The sequence below is a fragment of the Photinus pyralis genome, unplaced genomic scaffold (assembly GCF_008802855.1).
Source record: "Photinus pyralis isolate 1611_PpyrPB1 unplaced genomic scaffold, Ppyr1.3 Ppyr1.4_LG3a, whole genome shotgun sequence".
Taxonomy (NCBI): domain Eukaryota; kingdom Metazoa; phylum Arthropoda; class Insecta; order Coleoptera; family Lampyridae; genus Photinus; species Photinus pyralis.
The window spans coordinates 17,868,661-17,885,289 of record NW_022170509.1 but is presented as its reverse complement, the minus strand read 5'-3'; the positions used below and the strand labels follow the sequence as shown (position 1 = coordinate 17,885,289).

Below are 16,629 nucleotides of genomic sequence, written 5' to 3'. Positions count from 1 at the left end.
ACGTTTCTGTTTTTTGGGACCATTATCAACGTAATGTTAAGTTTAGTTTGAGACGGACTATACTAATGTTTTTGCTATTCTTAAAAATGTTCCGGTAGAAGAAATGTGGGTTCAGCACAATGGTGACCCATCTCATACTGATGTATCCTTAAAAAAATGGCGGAATCAACAGTTTCTTGGCCGGTGGATAGGTCGAGGAGGCACTATGAATTCCCCAGCGCGATCTCCAGACCTTACATTACATCACCGGAATCTTATGAGGATACATGAAAGGAATTGTATGCAAAGAAGTCCCATAACAAAAGATAATGTGAAAATGCGCATTCGTAATGCTTTCGCATCCATAACGGCAGTTATGTTTCGTCGTGTCACAAAATGCTTTTCTAAACGCATCGACACATGTGTTAAGTCCGGAATCATATCACCTTTTTTTTAATACAAATTTAAATTATGAATCCCGCATATCCTATCCCAATCCTGCACGAGGAGAGGGACAGTGCCGGAAAGAGTGCAGTGCAGCGCGCGCGCTAGAGCAGAAAAGTTGGTGCCAATAAATACTGTTTTTTTGGGGAATTGGGGTAAGTGCAGGTCCTTTTACTACACAAACATTGATGGTCCTTCGTCCCGGATTTAAATCCTTTTAATTACCATTTCATAAATTAAAACTCATCATAATTGATTTTTGATTTTGATAGTAGTTTGGTTACGGTAATTTCATATTTCCACCACATAAATTATACACGCATTAATCCTTATTAATTGCTTAATTACGCAATTACGTTATTAGCTCAAGCAATAGATAAATAAACAAATTCGATAATTTTGTTCGCAACGACAAGGTTGTGTCGTTATCAATACAGCCATACAATTTTGGTGTGTCTGTGTCTGCGCTCTATCTGTACCTGGTCGCATTGTAGTTCCGTATAACGATAAAAATTCGGATTCGATATTTTTTCTCTTATTTTTCATATTGCTTAAATTTACTATTTTTCAAGAATGAACCCAACCGTAGCAGCTAAATTTAACAAATCTATTCTTTTACGAAATACCGCGATGTCTAGATTAAAAGAAACTTTACGGGAAGGCGAAGGGGAGTTAGATGAATCAAGAAAAGCTATCTTCTTGGCGAGAGCACTTCAAGTAGATACCAATTATAAGGAATTTCAAGAATATCACAATTATATCATAGGGTTAGTTAAAGATGAGGATTTTCCGGAACATGACAAAATTCGTTCAGATACAGATATTATTTTTTATAAAATAAAGGCGTTATGTGCTATAATTAATAAATCTCATATACATACAGAAAATTCTAACGCAAAAACAATACAAAAATTACCAAAAATTCAGATCCCAAAGTTTGCTGGTGATATCAAGGAATGGCCAGCTTTCATAGACTTATTTAATTCATTGGTGCATAACAATGACAGTATCTCTAAAATCGAAAAATTTCATCATTTGATAACTTCAGTACGCGACGAAGCTCATAATATTATTAAAGGTTTGCCGTTAGTTGAAATTAATTATGACACAGCTTATCAAATTCTAAAAAATAGATACGAGAATAAAAGATTACTTGCTACAGCCTATTATCAACAATTACAAAACGCCACTGCTTTGCAGCGCCCTAATTCCAAAGATTTAAGGTTACTTTTAGACACGTTTCACGAAAACATTGAATCTTTAAAGGTTCTCAATTTTCCAGTCAATTCTTGGGATTTTCTATTGTTTAATATGCTTTTGCAAAAGTTAGATACCAAAACCCGGACAGATTTTGAACTAGAACATAGTGAAATTGAGCTTCCTTCATATAAACAATTAATTACGTTTTTAGAAAATCAATCAAAGGCACTTGACTCGTTACAATTAATGTCTCCCAAGTCGAAGATGGCAGCCGCTTCACCTACTCCACAAACTATTAAACGTGGTTATCAGATTTCAAATCTTTTAAATACTGACGCAACCAATACTTCACAAACGCAATCTAGTACTAGAAATACTTTGAAGTGTTCACATTGTTCGGGGCCGCATGGCATATATAAATGCACTGAATTTTTGTCAAGACCAGTTCAAGATAGAATTCAAATAGCTAGCACGAAGAAACTTTGTAAAAATTGCCTTAGTTCTTTACACAATACTTTTCATTGCAAATCTACAGCAAGATGTCATGTCTGTGATCGCAGGCATCACACTCTGTTACATCTTAACGCAAAGGTTTTATCAGTACCAAGTGAGGATACTGTAATTCCTTCGACTTCTTCAGAGTCCGTGAGCGCTAACGAAATAACGCAAACGCAGTCATTGAGCGTAATGACTAATATTACTTCTAATTATCAAATTTCGACAGTGCTTTTATCGACCGCAGTTGTTAATGTTAAAGACATACGGGGTAATTATCAACCAGTTCGCTTATTGATTGATTCTGGAAGTATGATCAATTTTATTTCCGATAATTGTGTTAATCGGTTAGGTTTAAAACCCAAGCGTTCATCGTTAACAATTCATGGATTAAATAATATGTCCACTCAGTGCAGTAAAGGAAGTGTGCTATGCCACATGCAACCTGCACATGGCCAAAATCCAAAATTTAATTTTGAAGCATTGATCGTGCCCCAAATTTGTTCGAAGCAACCTCAAATGGAAATTGATGTTTCAAATTGCAAACATATCACCAATTTATGCCTCGCAGATCCCAAATTCCACATACCTTCGTCTATCGACATTTTAATTGGTGCTGAACTCACACCGTACATATTTAACAAAGATCGCATATTTGGTACAGCCGATCAGCCAGTAGCTATTGACAGTATATTTGGTTGGATACTACAGGGCAGCGCTTCGGTCCTTCGCAATTCCATCGACAATGCAACTCCGTTTTCATTTCACGTCTTCGCACAAATTTCATTGAACAGAACTCTACAAAAATTTTGGGAAGTTGAGCAGGTTCCGAAGAGTACCGTAATTCTGACTCCAGAGGAACAACTGTGTGAAACGATTTTTTCTAACACAGTGAAACGAGAACCCAGCGGCAGATTCATTGTGTCTTTACCATTTAAAGCTTCTCAGCCAGTTTTAGGCGACTCTTACAGTCAAGCAAAACGCAGATTTCTTTCCTTGGAAAACAAGCTAGCTAAAAACCCATCTTTACGGATTGCATATGCTGAATTTATGAAGGACTATCTCGAGAGTGGTCACATGTCAGTACCTAGTTCGTGATTTGAAAATTAACAATGGGTTCTATTTGCCACATCATTCATTGTGTGTATCGCCCCGACAGTTTATCTACTAAATTGCGTGTTGTATTCGATGCTTCCGCAAAAGCATCGTTAGGATTATCTTTAAATGATACGCTACTTATCGGTCCTAAACTACAAAAGGACATATTTGCAATATTATTAAATTTTCGATGTTTTCCAATTGCAATTATTTGCGATATCAAACAAATGTTTCGACAAATTAATTTGGAACCCAAACATAGAGATTTTCAACGCATTTTGTGGCGTTTTTCCCCAAACGAACCCATTAATGAATATCGTCTTAACACAGTAACTTATGGGCTCGCTTCTTCGCCTTATTTGGCTAATCGCACAATCCAAGAACTCGCCAAAATATACGAAAATAGATTCCCTTTCGCATCGCACGTATTGCAGAATTTTATTTATGTCGATGACGTTGTTTACGGTGCAACTAGCATAGAATCGGCGTTAAAATTACAGAAAGAGTTAATTGAACTTATGGAACTAGGCGGGTTTCAATTGAGAAAATGGGCAAGCAACCACTCAGAATTAATTAAATCGCAACATCAACATCTCATCGATTTTAACAAAGAAGCACCATCTTCCGTTAAAGTTCTAGGGTTACATTGGAATCCGATAGATGATAATTTCTTTTATTCTTACACATCCCATGATCCGTTGGTCACTAAGAGATATATTTTATCTGAAATTTCCAGAATTTATGACCCTTTAGGTTTCCTATCGCCGTGTGTAATGTTCGCAAAAATTATTATGCAACAGTTATGGATCTCAAAGGTCGGGTGGGATGATCCTCCCTCAGATTCTATCGTACAAAAGTGGAATCAATTCAGATCTGAGTTATCATACCTTTCAAAAATAAGCATTCCTAGGTTGTTTTTATGTCAGGACGCACTTTATACGGAGTTGCATGGTTTTGCCGACGCGTCGCAAATGGGATATTGCGCAGTTGTTTATTTTAAAATTGTCTTATCCGATAGTTTAACTAAGTTATTCCTTGTTTCTGGAAAATCTCGCGTCGCCCCGCTAAAAACTTTATCTATACCGCGTTTGGAACTGTGTGCTGCTGTAATGCTGGTAGATTTGATTGCCAATATTCAGTCAATGCTACCTAATGTAGTTATTAATGAGCTACACGCTTGGTCGGATAGTCAAACCACCCTCGCTTGGATTAATTCGTTACCTTACACAAAAAAGGTTTTTGTTGCATATCGAATTTCGCATATTCAGGAAACATTGCCAGAAGCTCGATGGCATTACGTTCCAACAAAAGATAACCCCGCCGACGTGGGGTCTCGAGGTATAACCCCATCCCAGCTACTCGCACATTCGTTGTGGTGGGCAGGTCCTTCTTGGCTTTCACGATCAAGGGAGAATTGGCCTTTGCAACCAAATCATTTGGAAGCAACCGCAGAGGAGGAAACGAAATATGTGGTCCTAAATGCAGTCGTGGAGCAACATTGTATCACTTTACTTCTCCAAAATTTCTCATCACTTCAAAAGATTCAAAGAATTTTAGCTTTAACTTATCGTTTCATACATTGTTTGAGGAACAAAAACTTTCAACCACCAAGAACAATCAATATTAGTGAAATAGAACACGCTTTGACGGTTATTATAAAACATGCTCAGCTCGAGAGATTTTCTGACATTTTCCGAGCAATTCAGCAAAACACTCCGGTTCCTAAGCCGTTTCGCAAACTTGCTGTTTTCATTGACCAGGTTGGTTGCCTTAGGGTGGGTGGAAGATTACGTTATTCAAATCTCGCATTTGACGCAAAACATCCGCTTTTATTGCCAAGTAATCATAGGATAACACAATTAATTGTAGAACATACGCATCAAAAATATTTACACCCAGGATATAAAACCCTTCACTTTCTATTATTACAAAGATTTTGGATTCTGTCACCACGACGTGCCATAACTAATTGCATATCTAAGTGTATAAGATGTTTTAGAGTCTGTCCAAGAGTTAATGTGCCGTTTATGTCCTATAGAGTATCGCAGTTGAAACCTTTTTCTGTAGTCAGTTTAGATTATGCGGGACCCGTTATGATAACTTTAGGAAAAACTCGAAAACCAAAAATTCTAAAGGCATACATATACATTTTTGTCTGTTGTGCGGTAAAAGCTATTCATATAGAGCTTGCATCAGACCTCTCTTCAGATTCATTTATCGCCGCTTTTCGCCGATTTACAGCCCGCAGAGGCAGATGTTCCGAAATATTTAGTGACCAAGGTACTAATTTTATTGGTGCAAATCGTCAATTTATCGAACTTGCTCAACAAGCTGCAACTAAACTTAATTTAAATTGGAACTTTAATCCACCTGGAGCGCCACATTTTAACGGTCTAAGCGAGGCTGGGGTGAATGCTGTTAAGACTCATCTTAAGAGAGTAATCGGTACTCAAATATTAACCTATGAGGAACTATATACCTTTTTAACGCAAGTAGAAGCTCTTTTAAACTCTCGTCCTTTATGCACCATTTCACAAGATCCTAATGATCTGCAGGCACTCACGCCATCTCATTTTCTAAATTTGGAGCCATTAAATTCGGTTATACCGGATCCAGATCTTTCACATATAAAATTAAATAGATTAAATCGATGGCAGCTATTGCAGAGAATGCATCATGATTTTTGGAAACGGTGGCATTTAGAATATTTACATATGCTTCAACAGCGAAGCAAATGGTACAATAAAACCACTAATATCCTAGAGAATGCACTTGTTCTAATTAAAGATGAACAAAAGACTCCATTATTTTGGTCTCTAGGACGGATAATTGAGGTGCATCTAGGTACAGATGGAGTGGTCCGCGTTGCCACTGTAAAAACATCTCACGGTATTTATAAACGGCCAGTGGTAAAATTGTGCCCACTGCCGATTCAATAATAATTTCTTTTCTCTTCTTTTTTTTTGTTTTGTTCTTTCTCACATATACCTAGTTAGTTAAGTTGCTTGAGTGAATAATACAAGTTTTTATTTTATTTTGTGTCACAGAAAAAACTATTGTTTTTTGATGGGTGGTAATGTTAAGTCCGGAATCATATCACCTTTTTTTTAATACAAATTTAATTTATGAATCCCGCATATCCTATCCCAATCCTGCACGAGGAGAGGGGCAGTGCCGGAAAGAGCAGAAAAGTTGGTGCCAATAAATACTGTTTTTTTGGGGAATTGGGGTAAGTGCAGGTCCTTTTACTACGCAAACAACATGTTTGGTTGAATATTTATTGAAATAATTGTTATTTTTATTTAAACTTTTTATTTTGGTTTTTATGGTTTTTGAGTTTTTGTTCTGTTTTATTTGGAGTAAATTTTTTATAATTTCAATTGGATCCTTTGGAAATTAGTATTTGGGTTGAAAACTATACCGTTCCTTCAGAAACGTACCGTACCTACTGTGGATACGTGCCTGAATCACCTTCATGACGAACTGAGATAAGGATGTTTCCAGTAAGATGGTGCAGCAGCTCATACGGCAAACGTCACTTTTCAGTACCTCCAACAATTTTACGATGATCGTTTAAACAGCAGAGGTTTATGGCCTCGGGTTCGCCAGATTTAACCCCACTAGATTTTTCTGTTTCCTACATTAAAAAATAACATTTTTTGAAATTGCTGCACACTCTTGAAGAATTTCAAAATGCGATCGTAGAAGAGGTAATGAACATCACACCGACAATCTTAGAACGTCTATTGAAAACATGACCCGTCGAGTGCACCGCATCATTTTAAACAAACTTGCACAGCATGGTTTAAGGTTTTATAATCAATCTTTAGTGAATTTATTAAAATTTATTTAAGCGACGCCAGTTTGTATCATATAACGGATACAGATCCAATTCATTCACTCCAACATCAGGGGTCCAACTTGAGGCCCCTTCTATTCTTAATTTTCATAAATGACCTACCCTTAATTATCTCCCCCAATAAGCTTCTCTTTGCAGATGACCTCAAAATTTTTACTGAAATATCTAACTATCAGGACTGTAAGAAACTTCAAACAGACTTGAACATGCTTAATCAATGGTGCCAGAATAACCAACTATGTTTAAACATTTCTAAATGTATGTTGGTTACTTATTCTCGCAAAGTCAACACGATCGAATACAATTACACCCAATTCAGGATCTAGGAGTTTACTTTGACAGTTCCTATACCTCAACTCGCATTAACACGGTTATAAAACGGCCTTTTCAAACCTTAGGTTTCATTATTCGTATGCGCTCAGATTTGACGAGCCCAAACACAATTAAAGCTTTATACATATCTTTAGTAAGATCTACGCTAGAGTATTGTTCAATAATATGGTATCCCATACATAAAAAGTACCAGGACGAACTAAAACGTGTTCAACGTCGTCTTGTTAAATATTTATACTTTCGTAAGGAAGGCACTTATCCGGAAAGAAGGTACCCACAAAGTACATTAAATGACATGTTTAACCTAATGCCTAATAAGCGACAAAGTGTTACCTTTTTATTTAATCTGTTATATAATATGATTGTAACGTACTCGTAGAGAAAATTAGGTTTAAGGTTCCACGATTATCGGCATCAACGTTTCATTTGTCTACATGTCGCACTAATTTGATGCAAAGGTCGCCTATTTACGCTATTTGCCATAACTTCAATTGTCTAATCCACCATACAGATATATTTAACGCCTCTTTGAAATCTCTACTGTCAGAAATTGGATAAAACCCGGCAATTTCTGTTTTCCTTTGTCATTTTCTTTTTTGTTTTTTCGTTTATTCTTGTCGCATTTTTTTAAGGTGATGTTAAATTACGAATTTATGATTTTGTTACATACCTATATGGTAAGGTTAATTAATTAAACGTAGGTGTAGTAATTTTAGTTAAATTTGGAGTATACTCGCTATTCCACTTACTTTATTTGTTTAAACTTTGTCCTGTATTTGGATTTTCTGTAAGGGAAAGTTATTATTATTATTATTGATAAATTAATTTTCTTTAATTAAGTTAATTACGATAATTTTTAGTTGCTCATTGAATTGATCTGCCACTGCTTTTAAATAAATTTGGCGGGTTGCCAACTTCTTTTGTTCTGCAGGAAATTCAAACTGTCCGCAGTACTTTTGGATCATCCGATACTGTATGTACCTCACTAAAGAAACTAGAAAATTGATACTTCGCTTGTAAATAGCTTGAAGCATAATTATAATCGATATTTATTCATTGTCGTTACATCATCATAATAAGAGAGAGGAATGTAGTGATGATATCAATGAAAAATGGTATAATGTAGACACAATGTTCTAAAATAGCATAATTTTGTATTAACATTTACCAACAGATTTCTAGGAATTTATACGTTTTATAAGGTGAGCCCAGTTTCTATTAATTAGAGTAACCTAGAAATTGTAGTCTATTACATTCCATTAAAAGTATTACTGTCAAGATGACATCATCCGAAGTTACGCTTTAATGGCCATAACGCTGCATCCTTTAAAATGAATTTATTAAGACGAAATTTGAAGTTGTTCTATTTTGTACAGGGCGATTATTTAAGCGGCCGTCTATCTGGGCAATATCACTGAGGGGAAATGGCTCACCCTGCACAGACTACACTTTAAAACAAATATAGTCTGTAAAATGAGTTTCGATTTCGGATTAGCGCTTAATTAACGCACGCCATCAGTTTATATATCTTTGCCGTTCTAACACATAATAATTGTGGTAGAAGGCAAGTGGGTAGCCAGGTTTGTCACCGCGGGCGGTGAACTAAGAAGAACGCTCTACGTTAAAGGAATTCTAAATGGAAATACATGCACCAAAAAGAGATATCAATAGGTAAGTCATGCTTTGGCGCGTTTCGGGAAACGCCCATTTAAGTGGCACTGCATTGCGCCATTGAATAATAAATCTGAATAGAAGGTCAGTGAGATAGGAGAAAAGGTGGCCAGTATTCTTTATCTAGAATGTGCTGGTATCGTACGGCAAGTAACAAAACGTGATTAAAGGAAACTCTTCAACATTTTTTAATTCATACAATATAGCCGAGATACTCACTTCAAAATGAGTAGAGAGGTGAGAGAGAATGTTTTGACTACGGTGACATCATGCCATTGATAAACTTACGCACGTCGGTAACTGGATACCTTTGATACAACGATCGTCTAAATATAGTTTTCAGATGAATATCCGACTTAATTTTTTAACAAGTTATAAGTTCTTAATTCAATAATAATAACAGCGTTGTTGCAGAACGTAAAAAGTCAATTATTGGATACAAGATAATTAGACAACAATATGCTATGATAATATGATAAAGGGTCCGTTCACTTAGCCAAAAATGAACTAATTTTTTTACGTATTGTGCCTCAATAATCATTTGTGCTCAATAGTGCATTTATTCGCACCGTTTGTGCCTTTTTGGTTTTGGAGATAATAGGACAAATCAAATAGGGGCAACTTAAATCGTTATTTTTTTGTTATTTGTGACATTTTCAACTAACTACATACGAAATTAGATCATTCACTATAGTAGTAGGCGAGAGACACTTTGCCCCAAGGCCCATTCTCCAAACGAGTACCTATAACTTTAGTTTGAAAAGTTATTTTAAAATTTTGTTCCTTAACTCATCCAGTATGTACACAACCAATTTCGTGGAATTCTCTCCATTTTCGTTGTCCGGCCAAGAATTGCAGTGGAACTTTTTTTTCGAATTTTCAAAAACTAATTCCAGATTCGTGATTTTTATGTTCAAAAACCGCCAGGCACCAAATTTCGTCGAAGCAGGGGTGCGCCCTTCCGTGATAGGAATTTTGAAAATTTTTTTCAAAATCGGAAAGGGCATACCCGAAAACCTAATTAAAAACGTGTCACTCATCTTTGTAACTGTTGTGTAGTGATTGTTTCAGGTACGGTGAAAATTTTTTTGCGGTTTTAGGTCACTAAGTAGGTCTATTTTAAGAATCCGCCCAAAAATGTCTGCAAAAAATACAAAAATTAAATTTTTTAAAAATATGGGCATGTAGCACATCGATTTTAGGGTTTTGAAGTTTTCTGAATTTAAATTTTTAGTTAAAAATGTTTTTGGGGGCATTTTGGAGGAGTGGGGGGTGTTTTTAAGGGGTGGGTTTTTATATTTTTTCAATATTAACGTGTCGCTGTCATACATCGATTTATATGTTTTTATGGATAAGGATCTCGAATTCCATATCAAAATGGAGGTACAGCAAGTTATTCAATGTTCAAAAAGTAGAACGACGCCGACAGACGGCCCGAAAATAACATAAAACGCGCGGTACGCCTCGCCCGCGCTGCACGACATCATTTTAATAAAAAGATAATAATTTTGACGCTATCTTGTATATCTTTCTAGGATTTATTCAAAAATCATACTTTGACATCAAAATTGTAATCTCCACCCCAAGAAACTTATAAAAAGACGTATTGCATTTGTTATAATTATTATCTTTTTATTAAAATGATGTCGTGCAGCGCGGGCGAGGCGTACCGTGCCTTTTATGTTATTTTCGGGCCGTCTGTCGGTGTCGTTCTACTTTTTTAACATTGAATAACTTGCTGTACCTCCATTTTGATATGGAATTCGGGATCCTTATCCATAAAAACATATAAATCGATGTACGACAAGTTAATATTGAAAAAATATAAAAACCAACCCCTTAAAAACACCACCCCAATCCGCCAAAACGCCCCCAAAAATATTTTTAACTAAAAATTTAAATTCAGAAGGCTTAAAAACCCTAAAATCGATGTGTTATATGCCCATATTTTTTAAAACTTTAATTTTTGTATTTTTTTGGTCGCCATCTTGAATTTCTCAAAATGCTCAAGGGTGTCAAGGTGGCATTCTCCTTACGAACAAAAAACCGTCAAAAAACCTTCACCGTACCTCACTTCCAGGTTAAGCCAAAAATCCCAGTTTGGCATCCAGACTATTAGGGAAGCGATTGAAGAATGAAAGGACACGTCACGGAGAACGGCAGCGACCGCGCGGTACAGCAATAGTGCTGTCGCTTGTTTACTTACATGTTTTCTATAATATTAATAATTATGTTTGTGTGCCAATTAATATAGTTTGCGTTGAGCAGATTGTTGCTGCCCTTTCTTCCAGTAAGACAACACAAAAGTAACTGGTGATTGCTGAGAAAAAAATTAAAGAACTCCAAATTTCACCACTTCTTTGGGAGTGGCTCCCAAACGAAACACGTTTGACCCTCGGTTTATTTGAAAAAAAGTGCTTATCTTGAACCCCTCGGCCCTCTACCACCCAATTTTCACCCTGTATAACCAACTTTAAATGACATCCTTACCTTTCCATGTCTGTATATATTAGAAGTTTTAGTTTGATGAATTCAGATTTTCAATTTTCTGAACGTTAATCATCAATACAACACAAGGTATGGTCATAAGCTGCAGTATGAAAGACATAATCTGGAAAAGTATAAACAAGTATAAATTGTGCACAACTCTTGTACAGATAAAGCGCATTTTTTAACCGAAATAGCTTTTGTTTTGACATCACTAATTGATATATTTCTTGCAGACGTCTCAATCGCCCTTTGTGAGTACCACGAACTTATAAATAAATTAAGATGGACTGTTAATGCTGAATTGACAAATGACACCTACATGGGGGCCGCCATGATGTGCACTCACATGGCGCGAAATTCAAATCAACTAATAAACAATTCCCTAGAAAATAACTAGAATGTGCACATCATGGCGGCGCCCATGCTAGGGCCATTTGTACCTCTATGCAACTGTTTGATCAGCGGTCCATCTTAATTTATAAGTTCGTGTGAGTACCCTCTTCCGACAATCCGATCTTGAGGTATAAGGGAATATACCTGATCACGATAAGAGGTTGAGGAGGAGGGCTATGGTTGGTAGAAATTAATTCCTTTCGTTGAGACTCTTTTCATTAGAGTATCATGATGAAGGATAAAACCAGTTCCACCCCCCCACCCTCTGATCTCGAAAATGAGTCGCCCGGAAAAGCTATAGTTTGTACAAATCAGTTTCTTTTGATGAGACCTAAGCGTTCACTTAGCCCCAGGCTTAGCCCCCATTTGATTTTTCCTATTATCTCCGAAACCAAAAAGGCACAAACGATGAGTATGAAAGCACGATTAAACACAATCGAAGTACTACGCAATACCGTCGATGAACTATCAAAAAGTTTAATTTTTGGGAGGGCTAAGCGTTCACTTAGCCCCCATTTGATTTTTTCGATTATCTCCAAAACCATAAAAGCACAAACGGTGCGCATAAATGCACAATTGAGGCACAATACATAAAAAAAATTGGTTCATTTTTGGGCTAATGGGGGGCTAAGTGAACGGACCCTATGATAAATGTATGTTCTCTTGATTTATTTTTTGACGGTAAAAAACATTCCATTGAATGCGATTGACGACTGCGTCTCTTGCTATGGAAATTCATAATAGCTTTGAAATTTCTTATTCGATCCGTAAACTCGAGAACTTAAGCCGTTTTCTGCATACGACTAGGAAAGCGCTTCAATAGAAATTATACCTATGGGTCGAAATGTCGAATAGCGTGTCTAGGTGTGGGACTTAGTATAACATTTGGAGTAAATTGGATTCTATACCGTGTTGTTAGGTGCCGATGTAAAGATAAAGGACACATCTATGCCTCTATTGTAACAGATTTTTGATTTAATACTCGAATTTTGCATAAATAATTGTAGAAGTACTTGATATTTATGGTATTTTCAGGTGCCGTAATTATTAATATTTAAAAAATATCAAAAATATGTTACAAGAGAGACGTAGAAAAAGGTTTAGAAGCAAACGTGCCGGCATGGCGTTTTCGAGTCTTCGTTTCGTAAAAGTGCAATACAATTTCTTTCATGAAGCCGATTTAAAAAACCTTTCATTTCACATCATAATAGATTATATTGCACTTCTCTCATTTGAATTTTAAAGTTGTTGTTTAAAGTAGTACTTAATTCCAAATTTTGTCTCAAAAACATGTTATTTGTGCATTTATATACGGAAACAGCAATTAAACAATATCTGTAAATGCTCGCACAACTGAGACTGACAGTATATTGCATATTCTGAAATATCCCAAAACATTGTCTATAGGTACAATAATAGTAAAGTTTAATTTCGATCTTAAAGTCTACATAAGGTAAGATCGTTGGAATCAAGATTTACTTGTAAGTTGATAACTTTGACGTCATTTCCTAAGAGGTGTGCAAATAATAACATGTATTACGTAAGCATAAGTTTGTAAATACAGAGATAATATTGCAATACGATCTTCACCTGCTGTTATAACTCCCACGCAGTCTACGAGATAAGTACGCGAAAGTAGCGTCATCTAAAGAAATATAATCACTTTGATTCAGTTGAGTAGGTGGTATAAAACCTCGATTAAAATTTAGTTACTTTTAATAAGCGGAGTTTGTCCCAGAGGGCAACCTACGGAGAAACTCCGTTAAAGTGGACCCTTCAAAAAGCATTGCGTTGTCTTTCTATTCAGATTTATTATTCATGATTGCGCTTTTAAATAGAGCGTCCTTCTTAGTTCACCACCCGCGGTGACAAAACTGGCTACCCACTTGCCTTCTACCACAATTGTTATGTGTTAGAACGGCAAAGATATATAAACTGATGGCGTGCGTTAATTAAGCGCTAATCCGAAATCGAAACTTACTAATTTTACAGACTATATCAAGCCACTACAAGCTTGATTTTATTTAATATATATATAATACCCAAATACCCTTAAGCGATGTCGTTAAATACTGTTCCTAGTATGGTACCATAGGATTCATACTTCGCGCCACACACTGTCTGAGACCCAGGTTTTTTTGTAATTTCAACATAGAACACAGAGCGTGTGTGACCGCGGGTTGTGTTGCGTACACCGCGTGCGTCTCAATGTGCGCCTGACCTTATGTTTGCACCCCCGGCACCGTTTTGGCTACGTCATATTGGTGTAGAAAGTTGGATAAAACTTTATATGCCCCAATCCAATGCATACCTACTTGTTAAAGAAGAAACATAAACGCAATTTTTAGCGAAGTGACACCACCACAGCCAAACATATTTGATACATGGTTGATTTAAAAAATGTACTTTTGGCCTCCTTCACGACTTTGAGGGGAGTTTCACTTCGCATTAATTGTCGATACGGATTTTATTTTTTATATTATACCAAGAGGTGATAAAGACATGATGAATCAAAGTGTGCCAACTCTAAAATCCCGAAAATGACCGAAAAATATCGATATGTTGGCAGTTGTTTCAGTTTTTTACCTATAATAACTCAAAAACGGTCTATCTCTATGAAAATATTTAGTATTAAATTGTAGAAGATTAAATTTTGCATCTCACGGACACCAGAACGTTATATATTTCGACTAGAAAATAAGGTCAAAATCGTCTATTGGAAACTGACAAAGTCGTTTTTACCTTTTGCATACTTTATGTACGCCCTCATGTAGCACTATTAACCATTTTGGAGGGTGAGGGAGAGGGGGGCATGTTATACCTCAAACGATTTAAGCATGGAATTTGAGCACAGGAGTATTTACTAAAATGAATCAGTGCTGTATAAATGTTTTATTTTGAACCAATATGTAAAGGGTAATGCAAGGGGTAAACCTAATACGAGCATAAAGGGTGTTACATATAAGTATGTAAAAAAAATGGGAGGTAAAGGGAATCAAAACAAGCACTTTTTCCAAATCAACCGAAAGACTGCGTATATTATGCTTTCCGATTTCGCAAAAAAAATTTTCAAAATTCCTACCACGAAAGGGCGAACCCTTAAATGGAGGCGCGAAAGAAAATTCTGATTTTGACGAAATTTGGTATCTGGGGGTTTTTGAAAATGAAAATGTCGAATCTGGAATTAGTTCTTGAAAATTCGAAAAAAATCCACTGCAATTCTTAGCCGTACAACGAAAATGGAGAGAATTCCACGAAATTTGCTGTGTACTTGATGAGTTAAGGAACAAAATTGTCGAACAGTTTGTCAAAATCACTTTTCAAACAAAAGTTACACTCATTTGAATATTGAGCCTTCGGGTCACAAAATGTCCCCTGCCTACTAGTGAGTGATCTAATTTCGCATGTAGGTAATTGAAAATGTCGCAAACACAAAAAAAATAACGATTTAAGTCGATATTATGCTACTTGGAATAATTCTTGAATCGATGCTGGGCTGTTGGCGTAGACCTTGTCTTTCACGTGGCCCCAAAGGAAGAAGTCGCAAGGTGTCATATCACAAGATCTCGGTGGCCAATTGTGATCACCTCTTCGAGATGACACGGCTCGGAAACTTTTCCCGTAAAAAATCAATGGTTTTGTTGTTTGTGTTTGTGTTGAAGCGTGTATAGTTCTATTTTTAGTAATGGCGTAGTTTCTACTTGTCTAATGTCAAAAAATGACAGCTTCAAAACTGATATCTACCTAAATAGCGGACTATTCAAAATAACACCTCTGATTGGAAAACCCTTTATTTATCGCATATGTCACAGTAGCAAGTGTAGTTACTTCGTTTTTCCTTTTCAACTTCAGACTGTGAAAGGTCTCACCAAGTATATTTTAGTTATACAGAGTCTATCGTTCTTTTATGCTTGTGCTTGTCCGTGTTCTTTTGTTTTCTCTCCACCAACAACTCCACTGCTGATTGACATTATTGTGTAATTTTGGTTGGATGGTGTTGGTCAAACCATTGGTTCAGCTCGACTAAGTCGCTGTTGCCCCGAAACCAATCTAGATGGAGGAGGGGAACGAAGAGAGCCTTATTGCATGCGATATAGCCGTCACATTCTTCCTCCACTCTTCAAGATCTCTCTTCTTATACTTCATCACTACAATCGTGAGAAATGTCAGCAATGTGGGTAGTATTAGTGCTTGGATGTTGGATGTTTAGGAGGAACATATTGTTATTTTTTGTAGGCAACAGAACGATTTTCCCAGCTGCTTTTACGATTCGGACGTTACTTTTGGGTATTTGTCATCCTAGAAGGAGTTTGAACGAATTTTGGATCACACTCAACAATCAAGACATCGTCACAATATTTTTATGGTAGCCTCGACTTGGTTGTTTTAACATCTTTCGGGCGATCCTCCTCATCTACGTGATTCAGTCATTCGGGTAGAGAAAATTGGGTTATCTTCAAGGTATGAGTCGACGACCTGCCTCATTTGAGCTGAGTACCACGTCTTTCTCCAAAGCCGTTTACAGTAGGCGCTACGATACCATGCGTCTACTATCTTTGGCCCCACTCATCTTCCATACGAGTACCTAAGATCAAAAAACTCTCCTTCTCGCCATACAAAAACACTGCTCTCGAAAGTTGCTCTAGAACGAGACAATTGTTCTCGTT

At 36.5% G+C, this 16,629-nt stretch overlaps 2 protein-coding genes across 2 annotated transcripts; both read left to right on the top strand.

Annotated features, from left to right (window-relative positions):
- Window positions 1-996: 996 nt before the first annotated feature.
- LOC116165833 lies at window positions 997-3,216 on the top strand. The gene has a single exon (XM_031480521.1). It carries the CDS (start codon window positions 997-999, stop codon window positions 3,214-3,216), a length of 2,220 nt encoding a protein of 739 aa, XP_031336381.1.
- Window positions 3,217-3,443: 227 nt separating this feature from the next.
- On the top strand, window positions 3,444-6,155 carry LOC116165832. The gene has a single exon (XM_031480519.1). It carries the CDS (start codon window positions 3,444-3,446, stop codon window positions 6,153-6,155), a length of 2,712 nt encoding a protein of 903 aa, XP_031336379.1.
- Window positions 6,156-16,629: the final 10,474 nt, after the last annotated feature.

Excerpts from the sequence above, each read along its gene's own strand:
- LOC116165832 (XM_031480519.1), top strand. The coding sequence starts at position 3,444 with ATGTTTCGACAAATTAATTTGGAACCCAAACATAGAGATTTTCAACGC.
- LOC116165833 (XM_031480521.1), top strand. The coding sequence starts at position 997 with ATGAACCCAACCGTAGCAGCTAAATTTAACAAATCTATTCTTTTACGA.